A 19,050-nucleotide genomic window follows, 5' to 3' on the forward strand; every position below is an offset into this window, starting at 1 on the left:
CCTAGTATGAGAAACCTCATTTGGACTTATGCCACATGTCGACACTATTAATGATATCAGGATGCAGCAGCCGTTGAAAAACGTTCCATCTCATACGTCATTTAGCAATTATGTACTTCAACTCATGGAGCTAGCTTCCCAGAACTTATTCGTAGCTCTTATATGCTACTTATTTTGGAAGAAATTCCACAGGATGTATCTTATATCAAGGCATTTCCGGGACCATGAAACAGACATATTCTCAACGAATTTAGTTAGGACTACTTATTGTAAAAAGTCACAAGCCCTTTGACTGCTTGGAATTGGAATTTGAATTTATAAATTTTGAAAGTCACTTGACAGTCAGAAGATGGATCGTGAGGATAGCACAGAAGCTTTGAATTATCTCTTGACAGAATCAGAGTTAAAGGAGATGATTAGTAGAGAAAAAACAATTAAAAAAGAAAAAATATACATATTTATTTACGAGAATAATCAACACGAGTGAAATTTTTGTTGCAAATTTAATAATCTTTACCTACTTTCTTCTGAATTTCGGTACCAGACAATAAAGTTTGCTCGAAGGACGTAACAAGAACAATGAAGATCACTAGTACGCTTAATAATTCTTAAAAACTAATATTCACAGTTTTGCTGTTCTTAGAGGTTTCTGTTTTTGATTTATCACTTGAAATATAACTGATTAATAAGGAGGAGACGAACTACTTGATTTTATTGTGACCTCCCAGAAAAATAGTACCAACATAATATCCAATCGCAACTTCAATTCCTCATTAAAGAAACAGCTCACTTGGTTAAAGATTTAAAATATACAGCTCTGTCTTGCTTTTTAAAACAACACAATCATATAAAATCTATTTGCCTGTTTTCGTGATTAATATCAAGATTTAAAAACGCATCCAAAAGTACTATAGTGTAGGCAATAGTTACTTCCTCAGCAAGAAGGAGATGTAATAATTTCTAAAAACTGAAATTGAAGAGGAAATCAATTTGATAAATACAACATTTGGTTTGACTGATCAATAATTTTGGAGTTTCCAGAATTAACTTTATCTCTTTTTTTCGTTACATGAAAATACAATTAAAAAGTTCAGCTGATTTTGTTTTCAGGAGACACTATTTTGGGAGAGAAACTGAAGAATGGCAATGGAGGAGGTATGTTGATCCCTTAAAACTAAACCTAGGCTGAAGCATAGACAAGGAAAGAACAAGACGGGAGAAGGAAAAAATCAAATAAATATTCCGAGCAAAAAACAGGGAAGAGAGGAACAATATAAGTTAAGGAGTAAGGAAACACATCCGGCAAGAACTAAAACACTACTGACTGAGGATACGAGAAGCGTAGAAACGAAAACAGAAAAGTCCCAAAGTGTTTTAGGCTCGAATTTCAATATCACAAAAGAAAAGACTTAGAATAAATAGAGCCCTTGAACGGACTGACATTTAAAATTCCGGCTGTCAAAACTTAGAGAGACTTCTGCAAAGTTTTGTAGCAAACAAAGAAACAAGATTAAAACTCTCAAACACTGCAAAAGTTGAAAGAAAATACATCGAATTACTGAGAAATGAAATGATAGCTCCAACCATTTGGAACTAAGTTTTTGTCATAACTTTGAAAAGAGAAAAAAAATTGGCTACCTTATTGTAAAGCAGATAAGCTGCAATTGTAGAATAAAATACTCAAATTCTGAAGTCAGTATTGTTCTATTCATTTCAATGAAGTATAAAATTATGCATTGCTAGTCAAACTTAGATTCGAATCCAATTTTTTAAAAAAAGTATACAAAAGATTATTTAAAAAACTCAGTCTTTTTTATCCCTATACTAGATCATTAATAAAAACGACAAATGCCAAAATGGCTTCAAATTCAAGGCTGGTTGGTTGCAAGATATACTCTTACCTACTACAATTTCCTTGAAGTTGGATCATTGAAACATTTTTGATTCTTTGCCACAAAACTAAGCAAAAGTTCCACCTTTGAGTCAGAAAATGGGGAACCACAGAGGCGTTAGCGTAAAGATGGAGAATATAGACCCATTACTTAGGTTGTAAGCAAAGGATCTTCTTTAAGGGACAAGATCAGTGATTTGTTACTACAGACTCAAGGCATGCAGGCATCTCGCCTTCAAATGGTATCTTATGCTGCCTAATGACTCTAGCTGCTAAACATGACAGCTTGGTGAAGTGTAATTCATTAACTAGCTGGTGTAGCGGTTGACCAGCGAGAAGGTCTTTGAACGTTTCTCCTGCGTGATTGACGTAATCTAAGTGAGCACCCGCCTTGAGTAAAGCTTGAACTAAATCTACAGGGATAGGGTCCGCTTGAGCTGCAAGATGAAGAGGAGTGTTTCCAGCCCAGTCGCGTGCATTAACATCTGCACCAACAGAACAGAGCAGCTCCACAAGGGGGGTTGATGGAAATCGGCATGCTGGGTATTTTCCGACAACTATTGCATTACTACTACAAGCTAGATGAAGAGCTGTGCAGCCATTTCTACCTACTAATTTAAAGGAAACTAACGAGTATACCATTTGCCGCACTTGATGTTTTTGTTCCTCTGTCATTGTTGCAAGGATTTTAGCCAAAAGACAAGCTAGGTATAGAGATATTGCCAACACTCGATGGACATGTGCTAAGTCTACAACTTTCATTTTCATTCCTTTTGACAGCTCTTCAATAGCCTTACTAAAGACATACATGACGTCTTGAGGATTTATTATGGCACTAGGTCTGTTGCGGGAACTAGTTTGGGCAAGGCTCTGTTCCTCCATCATGAACGAGAACAGTTCGGCAAAAGAGAAAAGAGAGCTTTGTGTCATGGGATTCAGCGGTTCTAGCAAGGTTTGTTGCATTTCCAGGGCATAGTTCCACAGTGAGATTGTACGGGAAAATTTTCCCACGTCAGCATAGACAGCACCTCTGTAAAAAAAAAAAAAAAAAAAAAAAAAAAAAAGATTTGCGCGTTTAAGTAACTTGAGAGTGACTGGAACAGTGGAACATGTTTTACAGAACTATTTTTCACAATATGAGTCTGGAAACGGGATAGAATTTTCAGATATTACTTGTGAGATAGCAAGGACAGCTCTTTAAAGTTTAAAAAAAAAAAAAAGTGATGATGTTTGGTTTCCTTCCATTAGAATGAAATATGAGAAGAAAATTTAGTTGCACTTCAATTTTAGATAAATGAGGGTAATTAATAGTGATGTTCAGAAAATTAAAACCACAGAAATGTGATATAAGTGATTTAAAAAAATGTTTAAAGAACCCTCCATATCAGTGAGGGCTTACTGACTCTCGATCAATTTTGATGAGCCTTGAAAAGGTCATCATGAAGTTCATCTTTGGGCCTAAGCTGAAAAATTGGGTTATTTGGTCGAGTGGAAACTGAGATACTCGCAATTAAACAAGCATATTTAAGAGGAAGTGACGCAGTTAAATCAGGAGGGATGGTAGGGCAGGAGAGGATGACATCTAGTTCAACTATTTTCACTTCAATATAGGAATACTGACAGGCTCCTTGCTGGTCAAATCTGAAATAGCAGGAGATGTTTAAACAGAATTTACTGATGTGGGGGAAGGAAAGGGTAGGTATGGAGTTTGTAATAGCTGAATCTATGAACACAGAACTGTAGGTACATTAGATTTGGGGGAGAAGGCAAAAAGATTAATTGGAAGGGATGACTTGTATTTCTTCTACCATATATCAGCGATTAGAAAGAAGAGTGCATAGGTATTCAATCGAGAATATCTCGCCTCCTTCCTAAGCAAGTCACCTAATTTCTTGGCTTAGGCCCATTGATGAAAATTATGATAATCTATTAGAGCTGTCAGGGTGTCTAACAAGATTTTCAAAGTGAAATTCCCTGACAATTCCAGGTTTTCCATGACAAAAAATGACAAAATTCCCTGACTTTTTGGGTTTAGCCATACGATGAACTAGTTAGAAAATATTAAAAAAAAAACTATCCTTAGGAATGACCCCGTAAAGTCATATTCTGAATTACCATGGTGTTGGAAGGAGTTGAGTAATACTTTTGAAAGGAACGAGATCCTAAATACTCAAAATAAAGCTAATTCCAAAATGGTATACTCAGACTAAAATTCACCTTCAAAATTTAATATTTAAGCTCTACCACGCTCTCTTTGTGACATATTGCCCCGTATACTTTTGAAAATTCAAACTATAGTTCACCCTGGTGATTTCATAAATATTGGCATATTACTTAGTGCCCTGAAAATACAAGTCTCTTTTTCTTAAAATATAAAACAAGAGTTGTAAATGTGCCTAACTCAGGTAGATTTTGCTATAATCAAGAGGAAATTAGAGTCTCTTCTCGATTTTAGATAAATTTGCTTGATTCGAGATTTTTTTTTTTTTTTTTTTTTTTTTTTTTTTTTTCAGGTCAATTAATTCAATGGATTCCAGAACCTATTGTTGGTATTGAATTTGTCTTATACTCAACAAGCGTTGGCTTGTTAGAATATAATCCACCAATAATATTTCTACAAGATGGATGCACCAGTTATGAACATGTTGATTTAAGAACCAGAAAAATTTCATGCAAAATGCAGTTGACATTAAATATTTCTTTACTCAGTTAAAGAAAAACTAAAATTCTAGCACTTTCATTAAATTTCCTAACTTATTGAAAAAATTGATCAACCATCTGCTAAAAACTGGGGCACTTAGTTTCCTATCATTATGTACTGTAATTTTCTGCTGTTAGCAAGTTAACTTCATTCAAGTCTATTTAGTCTATCTTGCCATTTAGCATGAATTAAGTAGATAAATTAAATAGGGCAGATCGATTCAATCTTTAAAGTTAGCGAACACACATTAGTGAACCTAGCGGCCGTGTTGCAAACTGGTTGAACAGAGCAGTTTACATTATCAGCCACGCCAGCGCGCTACTCGGTCAATTCGGCAGTGACGAGCAAAAATAGCCGCGAAATGTTCGAATTGCGAAAATTCCCTTTCACCGGTTTTCGATCGAATTCCCTGACTTTTCCCGGTTTTCCAGACAGTGATCAAATTCCCTGATTTTTCCCGGTTTTCCAGACCTGCAGACACCCTGGCTGTGTCAAAAGTGTCGAGAACTAGTAAACCCACACGGATATGCAGGGTTTTTGAGATGATTACAGAATCGATGCTTCGAGAGGATAATTTAAAATAAATGAGACATCTTTTCAGACGACCATTTTGATAATTTCAAATTCTGAGAATAAAAATTTGTTACTCAAAAAAATTCTAGAATAACAGTTAACTCTTCAGTTTTCTTTATGTATTCTACACTGCACTATAGAATAGGGGTCTTCAAAAAATAGACAACGAGAAAAAAATCAAGACGCCAAAACAAACCTGAATCGAATATAATAACATGTGTCAGGATGAGCTGGACCAAGAATTCTCTCTCGAATGAGCAGTGCTTGCATGCGCATTTCATCAGGGTCTGAGAGCAAATCATCCAATTCTTCGAAGGTGCGAAATTCACGGGCATGTTCATAGGCTTCCTTTGTTTCTACATCTCGTGGTTTCTCAATTTTTGGCTCCACATTGTACCTGTACTCACAGTGTACAAATGAATTACATTTTTGGGTAAGTTTAAGTCGTCATAGAGCATAAAAAAACAAGTACAAGAAAAGCAGCAGCCAGTAAGTATTTAGCTGGGTGAGTTCAAATAAGCATCTAATTTGGTGTCCCGAGCTGTTTTGATCGTCATAATCTGAGAAAAATGGGCAGATCAAATTTTTTTCTCATTTTCTACACTATTGTTGACTATTACATGCTGTGTCCAACTTTATTTGGACTGAAATAAAAATTTAGGAGAACTTTGAATGAGCAAATTGCCTACATTTGTCCCAAATTTGCGTGTCCCCCGTGCCTGGTTCTTGACTTTAAATCGATGTTGCAGCATAACTAGAGTGATTATTTAAGAAAACTTTAGTGGAGATGATAGGTAATGCTTTTAAATTTGAGAAAAAAAATATGTCAATTTCTTTTTTGCTCCATCAATAACTTTTTCAAGCGCTAGAATCATTGTCCCGAGCAACAGTCAGCAACAGTCAGGAGAGACATGGCAACGATGTAATAAGCTCTAAATGATTGCCGTAACGTTGAGGTTTTTCCAAAAACGAATTTTTTTGTTTCGATTGAATAGTTCACACGTCGCAGATGGCAAAAATTCTGAAATTTGCAAATTTTTGTGCAAGATTAACGCCATTAACGATGCCAAACAAAATGCTATACACGATAACTAACAGGGCGTCAAGCATACACACACACACACACTAATATCAGCTCGTAAAATACTTTCAAAGTGTGCGTTAGGGAAAATTTTCTCTTATTCCGATACTCTAGGATGTGCTACTAAATATTCCATGAAAAAAAACACCAAAATTGTCTTTATAGTTAGAGATAAGCTTAAAAAACAGCTTATTCCATCCTGTCCCGTTCCATCCTGTCCCATATGTTTCCATCCTGTCCCAGTGTCCCAGTTTAATGGGACAGAGTGGAAAACTGTTACAACTGAGACTTGCTCGTTTAAGCCCTGTAGGCGCTCTTTTCTACCGATTTAAGTGAAACTTGGTACCCAGGGGTACTTTTCAATGGGGAACTTGAATTTTTAGTCGAATTTTTAAAATTCGAAAATCCAAGATGGCGGACATGGCCTAAAATGCTATCTCAGCGCCTAATCAATCGATTTACGTGAAACTTGGTACTCGCGGGTATTTTTGAATGGGGGATTCGAATTTTAGTCAAATTTCCGAGACTCGAAAATCTAAGATGGTGGCCGTGGCTCAAAACACTATCTCGGTGACTAATTAATTGATTTTAATGAAACTGGACCGGAAAACCTTGGTATTAGGAAAAGAAAGGAAATGTTAATAGGGGTGCAATAGAGTTCCTTACGTATCTTCGGCTACGAAATCGAAAAATTCCTGGGTTTTTTCCATCGTGCACAGATTCTCCCGGAAAATTCACTCTTCTGGAAAACCTAGATTTTTAAGGAAAATTCCGATTTCTCCAGAAAAATTCCGAACTTTCCCAGGATAAATCGCACTGATACAGGTAAATGGAGGTGTTCTTCAGAATCAGCGCCAAAAATCTACTCCGAAACCATTGGCAAATCTTCGGAAAATCAAAAAAAAAAAAAAAAAAAGTTGACCGGTGTAATTGTTATGTTAATGTAAGTCCTCAAACTTTTCCTGTCTTTATCTCCACTTCAGCGGGTACACGCCCACTCGAAGTTTTAAAATTCGGTGTTTTTGATCCATTTTGTATTGCAATATTCCAAGAAATAAAAGCTTCTTCTCGTGTGAAAGAGAAACAGTGCGCATTTTGATAAACAGACGGAACTGTCTAAAAGACAAGCAGAATAAGCTCCAGATATCTTTCATGACGGATGAATTTTTTCTCAATTTTTTTGGTTCTGCAAGATATGAAGGGTTACATATTTTCAATTATGATTTAATTTAGTGCTCGACGATGCTTTTATGACAATTGTGTTCAATTTTTAATTAAAAGTATTATGTGTCACCTCTGAGATTATGGAACCTGCAAAATTATGGCAAATTTTGGGAAGTGATACACTTGACGGTGGAAAGTCAGGTTTAAGCCCAACTATTAAGCTCGACAAGCTATATTTCCTAAGTCTACACCTAATGATAGTCAAAATAAAGTTTGGTTTGCCCAAAAATTCACAAAAAAATTTTGGGAGGAAATAGAACCTGGAATTAGACCCTTATTTGAATTCACCCAGCTATGCAACCAGCCGTGACTAAATGAAGAAACATCGAACCAAGATATACAATTCTTGTCCAACTTTAGGCTTCAGTTTACTTTCAGAGCAAGTATTTAGCTATGCAACCAGCCGTGACTAAATGAAGAAACATCAAACCAAGATATAAAATTCTTGTCCAACTTTAGGCTTCAGTTTACTTTCAGGGTTTGAATATTGCCTCAAAACTGAGATTATTTATTGTCTAATTTTCATTAGTTTCTCTCTAATATTTCTAGGGCGCTGAGAGCACATTTAATGCATGGGTACACAATAAAAAAGAACTAAACTAAAAATGATTTAGTTTCATTGTATTTTAATTTAATTTTTTTTCCATGTGGCATTTAGCAGCTTCTGATAATGGACCTCTAGACAAGGTACGAATTTAAGCAATCTGATCCATGTTTCTTTACCAAAATTTCACGTAGAACACGATTCACACAACGAAAATTACTTAAACCATCTCTTAACGAAGATATTAACGTTTTTATTTCACATCAGTTATGATGAATTTGAACTGCCCGCTGACAAGAAACTCAAAGATCTACGTGAGTCAAATCGCGCACTACAACGGTTTCAACAAGCTTCTCAATCGAGTAATGTTCATTTCCCTCATGTGTTGTTCAAACTATAAGCAATTTGCTACAGCTGAGCCAAAGCGTCAAGATCGAGGTTGCTAGATTTTTATATCGCAGAGAATGTAATGATTATGTTTAGCGCTCAATGTGAATCACGTAGAGCATTGAGTTTTCATCAGCGGGTGGTTTAAATTCACGCATCAAGAATCATTAAATATCTTCGTAAGGAGTTGATTGCGGTAATTTTTGTTGTGCGCATCGTGTTCTACGTGAAATTTTAGTTGCGAAACATGTATCAGAATGCTGAAATTCGTACCTTGTCTAGTGATCCATTGAAAAGTTTTTTCAACCCCCTGAAATATCTCAGCAAAGGGTTTGGAAGAGGATGGTCAAGAAAATACAAGGTGTCCCGGAGCACCCGTATAAGGTCTTTTTCTCAGTTGATTTATGTCGGACAAAGTCGGCGACCGCAGAGTAGAACAGGGAATCGACTCCAAGGAATCTGAATTTCATGGTCTCGAAACCCCCCCCCCCCCTCAGCCCTCCTTGGGGTATAAAGGGGAGGAGGATGGGGTCACGATCCTAAAAGTCGGGGTTCTCGATCGAATTTTGATTCGATTTCATTAGAATTGAAAAGTACGGAAAATTTTACGTGAAATCGACTCTTATAAATCCAAAATTGGACCACTTTACGCCCAAAAATGATCCCTTGACGAGGGCGAAAGCGGCCCCTTCCGTCAGTTTCCCTTTGGTCAAAAATTGACGCAGATTCATTCTCCAGATAAAAATGGTTCAACATGTAGCTGACCCAAGGAATCCGATTTTTATGGTCCCAAGGCCCCCCTAGCCTCCCTTGGGGGGAGGGAGGGGGGGGGGTAAAATGGGGGCACAATCCCCCCGAATTTTGCCTTCTCCATTTACCACCCCCTCCCCCACGGGAGGCTAGAGGGGCTTCGGGACCATAAAAATCGGATTTCTTGGAGTCGATTACGTGGTAAACTAACTTTATCCCCCTCTTGAAGGGATCCGATTCATGTAAAGTGTTCCGATTTTGGATTTTTAGGGGTCGATTTCACATGAAATTTTTCGTACTTTATAATTCTAATGAAATCGTAAAGAAATTCGATCGAAAACCCCGACCTTTGGGATCGTGACCCCCTCTTTACTTCCCAGGGGGAGCTGGGGGGGGGGGGGGGGTTCGAGACCATTAAATTCGGATTCCTTGGGGTCAATTCCGTATTCAACCCCGCGGTCGCCAACTTCGCCTGGTTCGACCTGAATCAACCGAGAAAAAAGCCTGATACGGGTGCTCTGGGACACCCTGTATAGCAACGAAGAGCGAACAGCAAGGACACTCCTCTGATAACTTGCGGGGAAAAAATATAGATTCCTCAATAAAATTACCGACTCCTGTTGCACTTACCTTTCTTCCATTGCACGTCTCCAAAGCTTGATGGTTTCAAGCATGTCGCGCATTTTATCAACGTAAGTTGTTCCAAGTAATTCGAGGGCGTCTATACGTTCTTGTCTGGTGACCAAGCTAGGAGTTCCTATTAAATACTCCACAATACTTGCATGTCCTGTGACACATGCACCTAGTAGAGGTGTCATACCTGCAGATCAAATCAGAATAATAACATGAACAATAAAATCGTTGTAGTAATGATAATGAAGAAAATTAATGCGATGCAACTTTCAGAGGGGAGGCTACTTAATAACTTAATAAGACTGCAAGGGTCATTGATCATAATTTAGAAAAAGCTACCTGACTTCATTCTCCCATGAACTAGAGTACCTATATTGAGAGAGTATGGCCACTAGTGTTACCACCTCTGATTGGCTCAGCCATCTTAGGCTGAATGGAGCCCTTAGGACCCAAAAATGGCGGACGCCATAAATTAATGTAATGCAAAATGACTCAAAATGTAGTTTTCTTTGCTTATCGTAACGAGAAATTTACCCAAATGCACTATTGCGACTTCTTTACATATTTTTGAGGCTAATCGTGTGCAATTTTCGAGAAAAATTATGTTAGATGTAGTATAGTTAGCAGCAAGTGCGATTGGTGATAACCGTCAAAAGTTGGCAATGACCCCCCTCCCATCCACAAAAACTAAAACAAAGCACCGCCATTTTTGGGTCGTAAGTCTCTCCATGGGGCCCAGTGGCCATACTCTCTCAATATAGGTACTCTACCATGAACGGTTGGAACTATGCGATCTTATTAGCTCAAGGCTCATGTGTAAAGGCATATTAATCACTTGAGCTAGATGATTACTAATTAACATTGGAAAACTCTCACAATTAGTGGGTAATGCTTTAATTGAAAGAATTGGGAAGGAAACTTAGAATCTTTTTCAAATCTCTTAACAAAAATTAACGGGTTCATAATTTCGCAGAGAAGCTGTGCACCTAAAAGACTCCTATATTAGATTATGTGCATATTAAAATACCGAGAATGAAAACACGAGTAGAATAATGCTTATATTGATACATACAATGTTTTCCTCCTTTTTTTTCCTCTTTGATACGGGCAAATACTCTTAACACGGTGGGGGCAATGCTTCAAAAGTATTATAATAAAAAATAAGTTCAACTGAAATAATACACAGACACAAAGTATTCTATGGCAATGCTTTTGATAGGGCTACAGGCGAGATAGACCCGATTTTAAATTTGAAAGCATATTGCAAGCTAGTTCTGCTCTGCAGGGTACCTATGCTCTGGGTGAAACTTAATTTACATACGTCACTTTCTTCAAAGACATGTACAGTAAATGATCTTATTGACTCGATGAAATATAAAAAGATTATAGAAATAATATTGTTTAAGTGTCTGATCTAATACATCTAAAGTCAAAGATTTAATACAATCGCAGATAAAAAAAAAAGAAAAAAAAGAGAATTATTAAGAGTATTTTTATACTTGGATCATGAAAATTTTATTTTAGATACTGATTTAACTGCCATAGAAAATGAAATCGAGATGAATATCATACCATAGGCATCAACATCCATTTTAGCACCACGCTCGATGAGTAATTTCATGATGCTGAGGCTGCCAGACTCGGCGCAGTCGTGCAGTGCAGTGTTTCCTTTGACACTCTTGAAGTTCACGTCCACATTTAGCGAGAGAAGATACTTGGCAATATTGTAATGTCCCTTGTAGCATGCAATCATCAAGCAAGTGTGTCCATGCCTATTTGATATACTTGCATCTTCAACAAAAGCAAATTACTTAGGTACTTCGATTAGAATTTTTATATCAGTACAAATTTTTAAAATTTCAATTTTACAATTAATTGCAGCCTTCACATTTTTAATTTAACGGACAGCTTCGCATACGAGACATTAAACTTCATCAAAGAGAGCGGGAGGGAGGGAGAGGGAGGGAGAGAGAAAGAGAGTCTTTTCATTTATTTTGAACGGACATCTTGGAGAGCTGGCAGGGGCGCCAGGTTAGATTACTGCAGGGTAGGGAAAGCAGGGAAGTGAAGGGATTTTTTTGTGTGCTCATTTTCTCATTTAGGAAACGGCAGAAGAGCGCGAGGGGGGGGGGGCGCTAAGGATGATGTAGTTTTTAGGGAGAGGGGAATTCTAGCAGTGGATGACGGTTGAAAACAATGAGGGAGGGGGTGGGTGGGTCGAAAAAATTGAAAAAATGGGTGATGTAATTTATGGACGGCCTATTACAAACGAGGACTTGTATGTAACAATAGCAGATGTCGAGTTTTCACATTGTGAGAAAATCGCGTTTGAGGTTTTCGAAGCTTTGCACTTTGCCGCCCGTAGAACTGAGAGGATTCTTATTAGGATTTTCATGAAGGGCAACTCTTCGCTGTAAAAAACCAGCGTTTTACACACTTTATGTAAAAAAAGAAAAAAAAAATTGAAAAATTGAAGGAGCAACAGCGATGATTTAAAAAAATTGGGACATCCGCTATTTTTACTGAGAATATTTTTCTATGCATGAAACTAAGTCTTCAGGAAGGGTAAGACTGCTGAAACGATTGAAATGAACCAAAAGTAAGTCAATGCTGAGTCATTTGTAGGTAACATTAAACTATAAGGAAGTCTCCAAAATTTAGAAAACTTTTAAGGCAGCATTATAATTAATTCCACCTCATATGCTGAGTATTTCCAAGTCTCATCTTTAGTATCATCTTCTATTTCACATTTTCAAGTGTCGGTTGCACTGTGTTCGTTATGTGATCGACACACTTTGACAGGGTCGTCACATTCGGGTGGACCTCCAGCGGTCCCGCGGGCAGAGCAGATACCTGATTCAATGGCTTGTTTATCAATCACTATAAATTTGTACTGAATCAAAATAGTTCGTGCCAAAGCTGGAAAGAAGAAGTTCATTACCTTTAAAATGAGGTAATGCAATCTTGTTAAAATTGGTGCACTTTTATTATTAAGGTGTTGCACATTTTAGCTATTCCTTTTATCGGGAAATCACCCTCATGCGTTAAATTTCACCAACATTTTTTAAAACTTTTGAGGGTGCATTCAGGAGGCTACAAAACGCCTAGAAACAGTGATTCCAGATTTTGAAATTGTTCACTCCAAGCCTAAAACATTCACACGTTGCAAATGTTTTCGTTCGGTTTAGAGGTTGCGTTCTTCTCTCTAAACTCCCCTTTGTGCCGCCGCCCCCCCCCCCCCTTTCGTGTAAAGCACCTCAGTAGGGTAGCATAATACTGCCGCATCAACAAGACCACTTGAAACGCGTCTGGATCTCCAAGGGTTCAATTCATAATTTCGAATAAAATTAATAAATCTCAAATTTTGTGAAATTTATTCGAGCCTTTGGAAATTTCACGTTCCATCTCTGGTCGAAGCGTCGGGGGTTTGACGTGCGGCGATTTCGCGACTGGGCGAGTGCGAGCGGTAAGTCATGAGTCATGGGTCCCGGGTCGGAGCCGGTAGGTGAGACGGAGACAGGGAGTCACGGTGAGTCAAGATCACCGAGTTTTTGTCTCACTCCGAGTTGGATCGTTGGTCTCGTTCGGGCGTTGTTCATTCCATGCGATGGCGATGCTGATGCCAATAGACGCTATTAGTGCAACGTCACAGAAAAGCGATATATATCGATTTTTTCGCACTGGTAGCATTGAAAGAGGTTATTCCAATGTTATTGTTTGGATCCAATTCGATATAATGAAGAATCCCTATGATGACGTCGCCACTAATAGCGTCTATTATGCCGTGCCCGTGCCGCAGAAACACACGGCGAGTTTCTTGACTCGCCCGTGTCCGCGTCTTCCGGACTTCTCACCATTGGCTCCTTCTCCCGCCAACATCGTCGCCGTATCGCCACCGCGGGAGAATTTCGGAGGGAACCGGTCCGCGAAACCGCGCAACACCCAGCCATCAGTTCCATCCAAGCTTGCGCCCGACTACTCAACAGCTAAACCAGAGATGCAAAGAGAGATTTCACAAAATTTAAAAGTTGTTCATTTTTATCGGGATTTTCAATTCGGAAAGTCCGGAAAGCGTTTCAGAAGGTCTTTCTGTTGATGCGACAGTATCATGCTACCTTACAGAGGTGCTATACACAAAAAAGGGGCAAAAACGGGAGTTTAGAGAGAAATATAGACCCAACCCAACCTCTTAATAAACCAAATGAAAATATTTGCAGCGAGTGGATGTTTTAGGCTTGGGGTGAAAAATGCCAAAATCGAGAATCACTGTTTCTAGGCGTTTCTTGGCCTCCTGGATCAGTGTTCGAAACTCACAGGCGCCATCACGCCTAAAAAAGCGGCCATGGCGCCTAAAAAATGAAGGCTCTGCGCCAACGTGGCCCCTAAAATCTGGATTTTCACAGGAAGTCATATAAAAAAAGAAAAACAAATCTATTTGAATTGAAAAAACTCAGAATTTTCAGCACTACAAGTGAAAACTTGCTTTTTCTATTCTTCACGATTTCATTCTTAGTGCTTTTGTCTTCCCCAAGTTACAGCTACTGACTAGTTCTGTTACAAAAACATCTTGCGTCTAACTTTTCACTAAATGCGCCGTAATATAAGGCTAAAAGTCAATTTGGCCCCTAAAAAATATTCGATGGCGCCTAAAAATCGGGCTTGAAGCGCCAAATGGCTCCTAAAACTCAAAGGTAAGTTTCGACCACTGTCCTGGATGCACCCCCAAAAGTTTGAAAAACTTTCATGAAATTTCACGCGAATTAATCCCAAGAAATTTTCCATCTCTGAATTCAACACAGGGCGACAAAGCTGCCGATCGAATCGTCACAAAGTACACAAAATGAGCACCGTGGGATCCCTAGATAGTCCGCAGAATTGGAATTCATCCGCAGCAAACATTAGAGACAATACCAAACAGTGGCGTGGTCGGGAATTTTTCATGGGGGGGGGGGGGAGGAGGAGGAGGAACGAGGAGAAGAAGGTGCCCGACGGTACAACGTACCTGAAAAGCAGAAAAAATTTCATTTCTAGGGAAAATTATCCAGTCCAGGAGTTCCAGCGGGCCGATTATTGAAGTTGATAGACAAAGAACAAGACAAGAGGAATATGGAGGGAGCCTCTTGGTAGAAGCGGGTGGTCGCGATGGACAAAAGAGGTAGGTAATGGCAACTAGCCCGCAAGCCCCTCAGACCCCCCCCCCCCCCCCGAACAGAGACACCGAAGACCCGCACATTTAATTTTAAAAATAAAAATTCAAATTTCAATTTTTTATTGGGTGCTCCAGCGGTTATCGACAAGACTGCGATTCCTATTTGGATTATACATAACAAAGGGAATTGGCGACGCACCAAAATGCTTGCTCCATTGCGATAAAATACAGAATCCGACTGCTAGAGGTTTTGAGGCAAAGAGTATTTCTAATTCAGAGAATTAATGAGCGAAAATCAGCAAGGTACTAACTAAGGTACTCAAGACTATCGACTATATGTATCTGAAAAGAGAAAAAAACATGAAATGCGGACCCTTGTGAAATCAGCGCAGAGAGATTAATTTCTTATTTCCGAGGTTAGATAAGTTTAAAAAAAAAACGAAGTTTTCCGAGTAGTTTTGGCAGTGACATTGGCAACCACGCGGAAGATTAAAATAATAATCAAACATGAGAGATAAGACCAGTTTTTTCCTGAAATTCATAACTTTTTCCTATGTGAGAGTGACTGATAATTTTTCACTTTTTTAATTCATCGTATATTTGCCTAAAAATCACACTCACGGTCATCGAAAACTTTGGTCGGAATGCATTATTTTCTCCAACTCACATACATGGCTTTTTATAAGACGTAAAAGAGTAGACTATGGTTGGCCGTTTGTGCCTAACAGAAAAAAAAATCCCTGTGAAAGAATTAGTTCCCGTGTGGGATTTTCTTCCCTTCACGAGCGGGCTTTTCCCCCCATGAGTGTGCGATTTATTTTTCTTGTGTGTGATTTTCTTTTCTTTTGTGTGATTTTTTCACTCGCGTGAGAGAATTTCCTGTGGAATCTCCCAAGCGTTTCCAGCTAGCCTCTTCTTCCTGACTTTTAAAGGGTGTCTACAGATTGAGGGGGGGGGGGGGTTTCTCTGACTTTTCCAGGTTTTTCCCAGTTTTCCTGGTTGCTAGCAACCCTTGCATTTGTCCTTGTCTTCTAGTTAGACATACCGCAGTATGAGGCATTTTTTCGTAAATAAAAACATTATAATCCGCTTTTGAGGCTTGGCAGTTAATTACAAGTTCATTTTTCGTAAAAAATAAAAAGCACATTTAAGGAGCACATGAAAAATATGAACAGCACCTATAGAAAAAGTTTCCAGTCTTCTTCATAAAATCCCTGACATTTCCTTGCTACCCCAGACCTAATGAAATTCTCAGATGTTTCCCGGTTTTCCAAACTTGCAGCTCGATTGTTGAAATTGATAGACACAGCTATAGATAAAGAAGACGTAAGGAGTGCCGATGGAACGATCCTATTGTTGAAATGGGTGGTTTTTTATAGACTAAAGGAGAAAGTGATGGACTAACTAAAGGGTCTCTCGTGGGTTGCCATTATTAATCTACTACTTACCTCCTTTGTTCATTGCAACCACCCGCTTCCCCCGATAAAATCCCTCTACATACATCATTTATGTCTGCTTCTCTATCAATCTCAACAATCAGCCAATTTCAACAAAACACCCTATGCCTTCTGCAGCTAGACACTTAGGTCCTCCAAATTTTACATCACGAAATTGACTCCTTTCGCTTCCGCCCTTTTCCAAGCTGTAGTTACCCCTAAGAATGCTCCGGGGTTTCGAACGGCCCTCCTATCATCCCTGGTGACATTCTGCGTGACAAGTGAGTTCAGTGACCCGTGTGTTGGTTGCCAATTCAACTGATTGCGGATTGGGCGAAGGGTACCGGCGGTTTCAGTTCAGTTCACGCTCACGACATTGATGGCGCAAGCGCAGCCTTGAGGCCTTGACCTCTGGCAAAACGAGGCGTAATAAAACGAAACAGAGGCAGGAGTCCGGAGTCAGGATAACGCGTGTGGCGGTGGCGCTTGGATTCCCCCGTTGGCATGATCCAGCGACCATGCAGCAGCGACGCAGCGCGCCAAGAATCCTCGATCAAGGCTACCTGCTGTTTCAGCTCATGCTTACCAGTTTTGCATATGTAATACAGTTCTTTGTTTCTCCGTCATAACTCATCTATGCCGTAGCATACTCGTCATTGAGAGATTCTCTTCCTCCCTTCCAAGCTGCCACGCCACATCGCTCTCGCTTGGACAGCTCGTCGACCCTCTGACATAGGGCATATATCTCAATTTCCACGTGACTCATGTTCTCCGTGTAGCTCTGCAGTGCTTTCCGGGACTCATGTGAAAATCAGAGACTATGGAAGGTTAGAGGCCCGAATTAATGCTAAGTAGGTAATTGAAACAGAGGCGCTCGCTGGCACCGCACGCAACTACTATTTTCTATTATTTTCCAGTGACTGGCGGCAAGTATGTTGCTGCCAGACTACCTCTACGTAGGCAATTTTTTATACGTCGTCCGTCCGCAACTCTCGCTTGGCCAATTGGACTGCATTTTGCAATATGGAACCATAAATTCTGGCTCTTCTGGAAAAACACTTATGTGCATAGGGAAACTAATGGCACACACGTTGTTTTTAAATCGGGTTAGAATTTATAGTTCCAAATTGCAAAATGTAGTCCAATTAGCGCAGTAGTATGGAAATTCCGCTCGCCGCAACACAAAAAACACAAAAGAAGTTTGTGCTAATTTGTCCGAGGTTGGGCCCTTTTTTTGGCTAGTTTGCCTGGACTAAGGTTTATTCATTCAAGGATTTCTTACTTTATCATTGTTCAGTTTATTTTAAATCAGGTGAATAGCAAATTTAACCTTCAATGAATTAAATATTCAAATAGTATAATTAAATAAAACTAATAATAATAATAATTAAAAAGATTGAATAATTAAGTATATCATTCAAATTTAATAATGAAATATTTTATGATTTCTCGTATCAAAAGAAGCTCAAATACGTAGACTAAAGTATTAAAATAATTAAAGAATGATTTTGACCAAATCGAGCGACTCGGCCTAACCGTGAGCTTGCAAATAGAGGGAAAAACGCCCGCATCCAAAAAAACCAATACTTTCCCCTAATCATTTGGTCCCTGAAAACCAAAAATTGACATTCAGCGTGGTTGCCAAGTCACCTAAAAAATCAATAAAATCGTTAACATAGTACGATCCGGACTGGCAGCAATTGTGTTTTTTGCATTTTTAAGAGCATTTGGGAGGCACCAAAAATATTATGATCTAAAAACTAATCGGCATACCTTACAGAACTACTAAATTTGAGTTGATACTCCTAAAATGAGGGCTCCGGACAATTTCTATCTTGCTAAAACAGTGCGATGAGATCGCAAAAAACAGCTTGAAATACGTGATTTTTTGACACAAATTGCAAAAGCGGCACCTATAATTTTTTTTTTTTTTTTTTTTTTTTTTTTCCCCGAAGAATGCTTTGATAGTTTGATACCTAGGCGCAACTTTTCCCCCTATACGATTTTGAAAGTCGGAAATCCATGTTTTTTGACTCACCCTAGTGTGCGGGGTCCTTTCTGAAATTTCATGAAATATTTCACGTGAAAGGACCCTACAACAAAACGGCCAAATCGGCCTAAACACGGAATCGTGCGATTTTCTCAGGGATGATAGAGGGTCTTCCCAGACACTCAAAACTGGTCATATTTTTTGCCTAACCCCCAGGGAAAAGGGGGGGATGGGGGGTCAAAGTCAAAACCTTTAAAGTAGCATAACTTCTCAACGGTTTGTCGTAAAAAGATGATCGTGGTGTCAAAATTTCCAGAAAAATGAGAGCTTTCAGAATATATGTATGATATTAATAAAATTTTAAATTTTGACCCACTTTTTGGGGAATTATACAAGGTCCCCATTTCGTAAATTTTCGTTTTTCGATATTTTCGGTTGTTCGGTTTGCACGGAGCAAAACAAAAACAATCCTAAATGAAAGTAGAGGGCTTAAGGTTTAAAACAAGCCCAAGTTCATCTTGGGGAAACGATTAGAAGCGGAGTTATGAGTCTTCAAAGTTGACGCGGCGCGCGGGAACCTTGTATGTTCCGAGTCTCAAGGTCACCTGCGCCACCCGGATTGCCCATAGGTCGCAAGTTTTTGTGTTTTTATACTTCTGTAGGTAGGTTTTAATGTATATCATTCAATGTA

General features: G+C 38.9%; 1 protein-coding gene across 4 annotated transcripts in view; it reads right to left on the reverse strand.

Annotated features, from left to right (window-relative positions):
* Positions 1-434: 434 nt before the first annotated feature.
* Positions 435-19,050, reverse strand: part of LOC109035753 (protein fem-1 homolog CG6966) — an 84,949-nt gene continuing 66,333 nt past the window's right edge. For all 4 annotated transcript variants that reach the window (XM_072304846.1, XM_019049496.2, XM_019049495.2 and 1 more), the window contains 4 exons: positions 11,357-11,575; positions 9,782-9,971; positions 5,362-5,562; positions 435-2,921 (listed from right to left, as the gene is read on the reverse strand). In XM_072304846.1, coding sequence (XP_072160947.1) covers positions 2,081-2,921; positions 5,362-5,562; positions 9,782-9,971; positions 11,357-11,575 — 1,451 coding nt within the window. In that variant the 3' untranslated portion in view covers positions 435-2,080. The remainder of the gene's footprint in view (positions 2,922-5,361; positions 5,563-9,781; positions 9,972-11,356; positions 11,576-19,050) is intronic.

The sequence above is a fragment of the Bemisia tabaci genome, chromosome 1 (genome assembly GCF_918797505.1).
Source record: "Bemisia tabaci chromosome 1, PGI_BMITA_v3".
NCBI classification, from domain to species: domain Eukaryota; kingdom Metazoa; phylum Arthropoda; class Insecta; order Hemiptera; family Aleyrodidae; genus Bemisia; species Bemisia tabaci.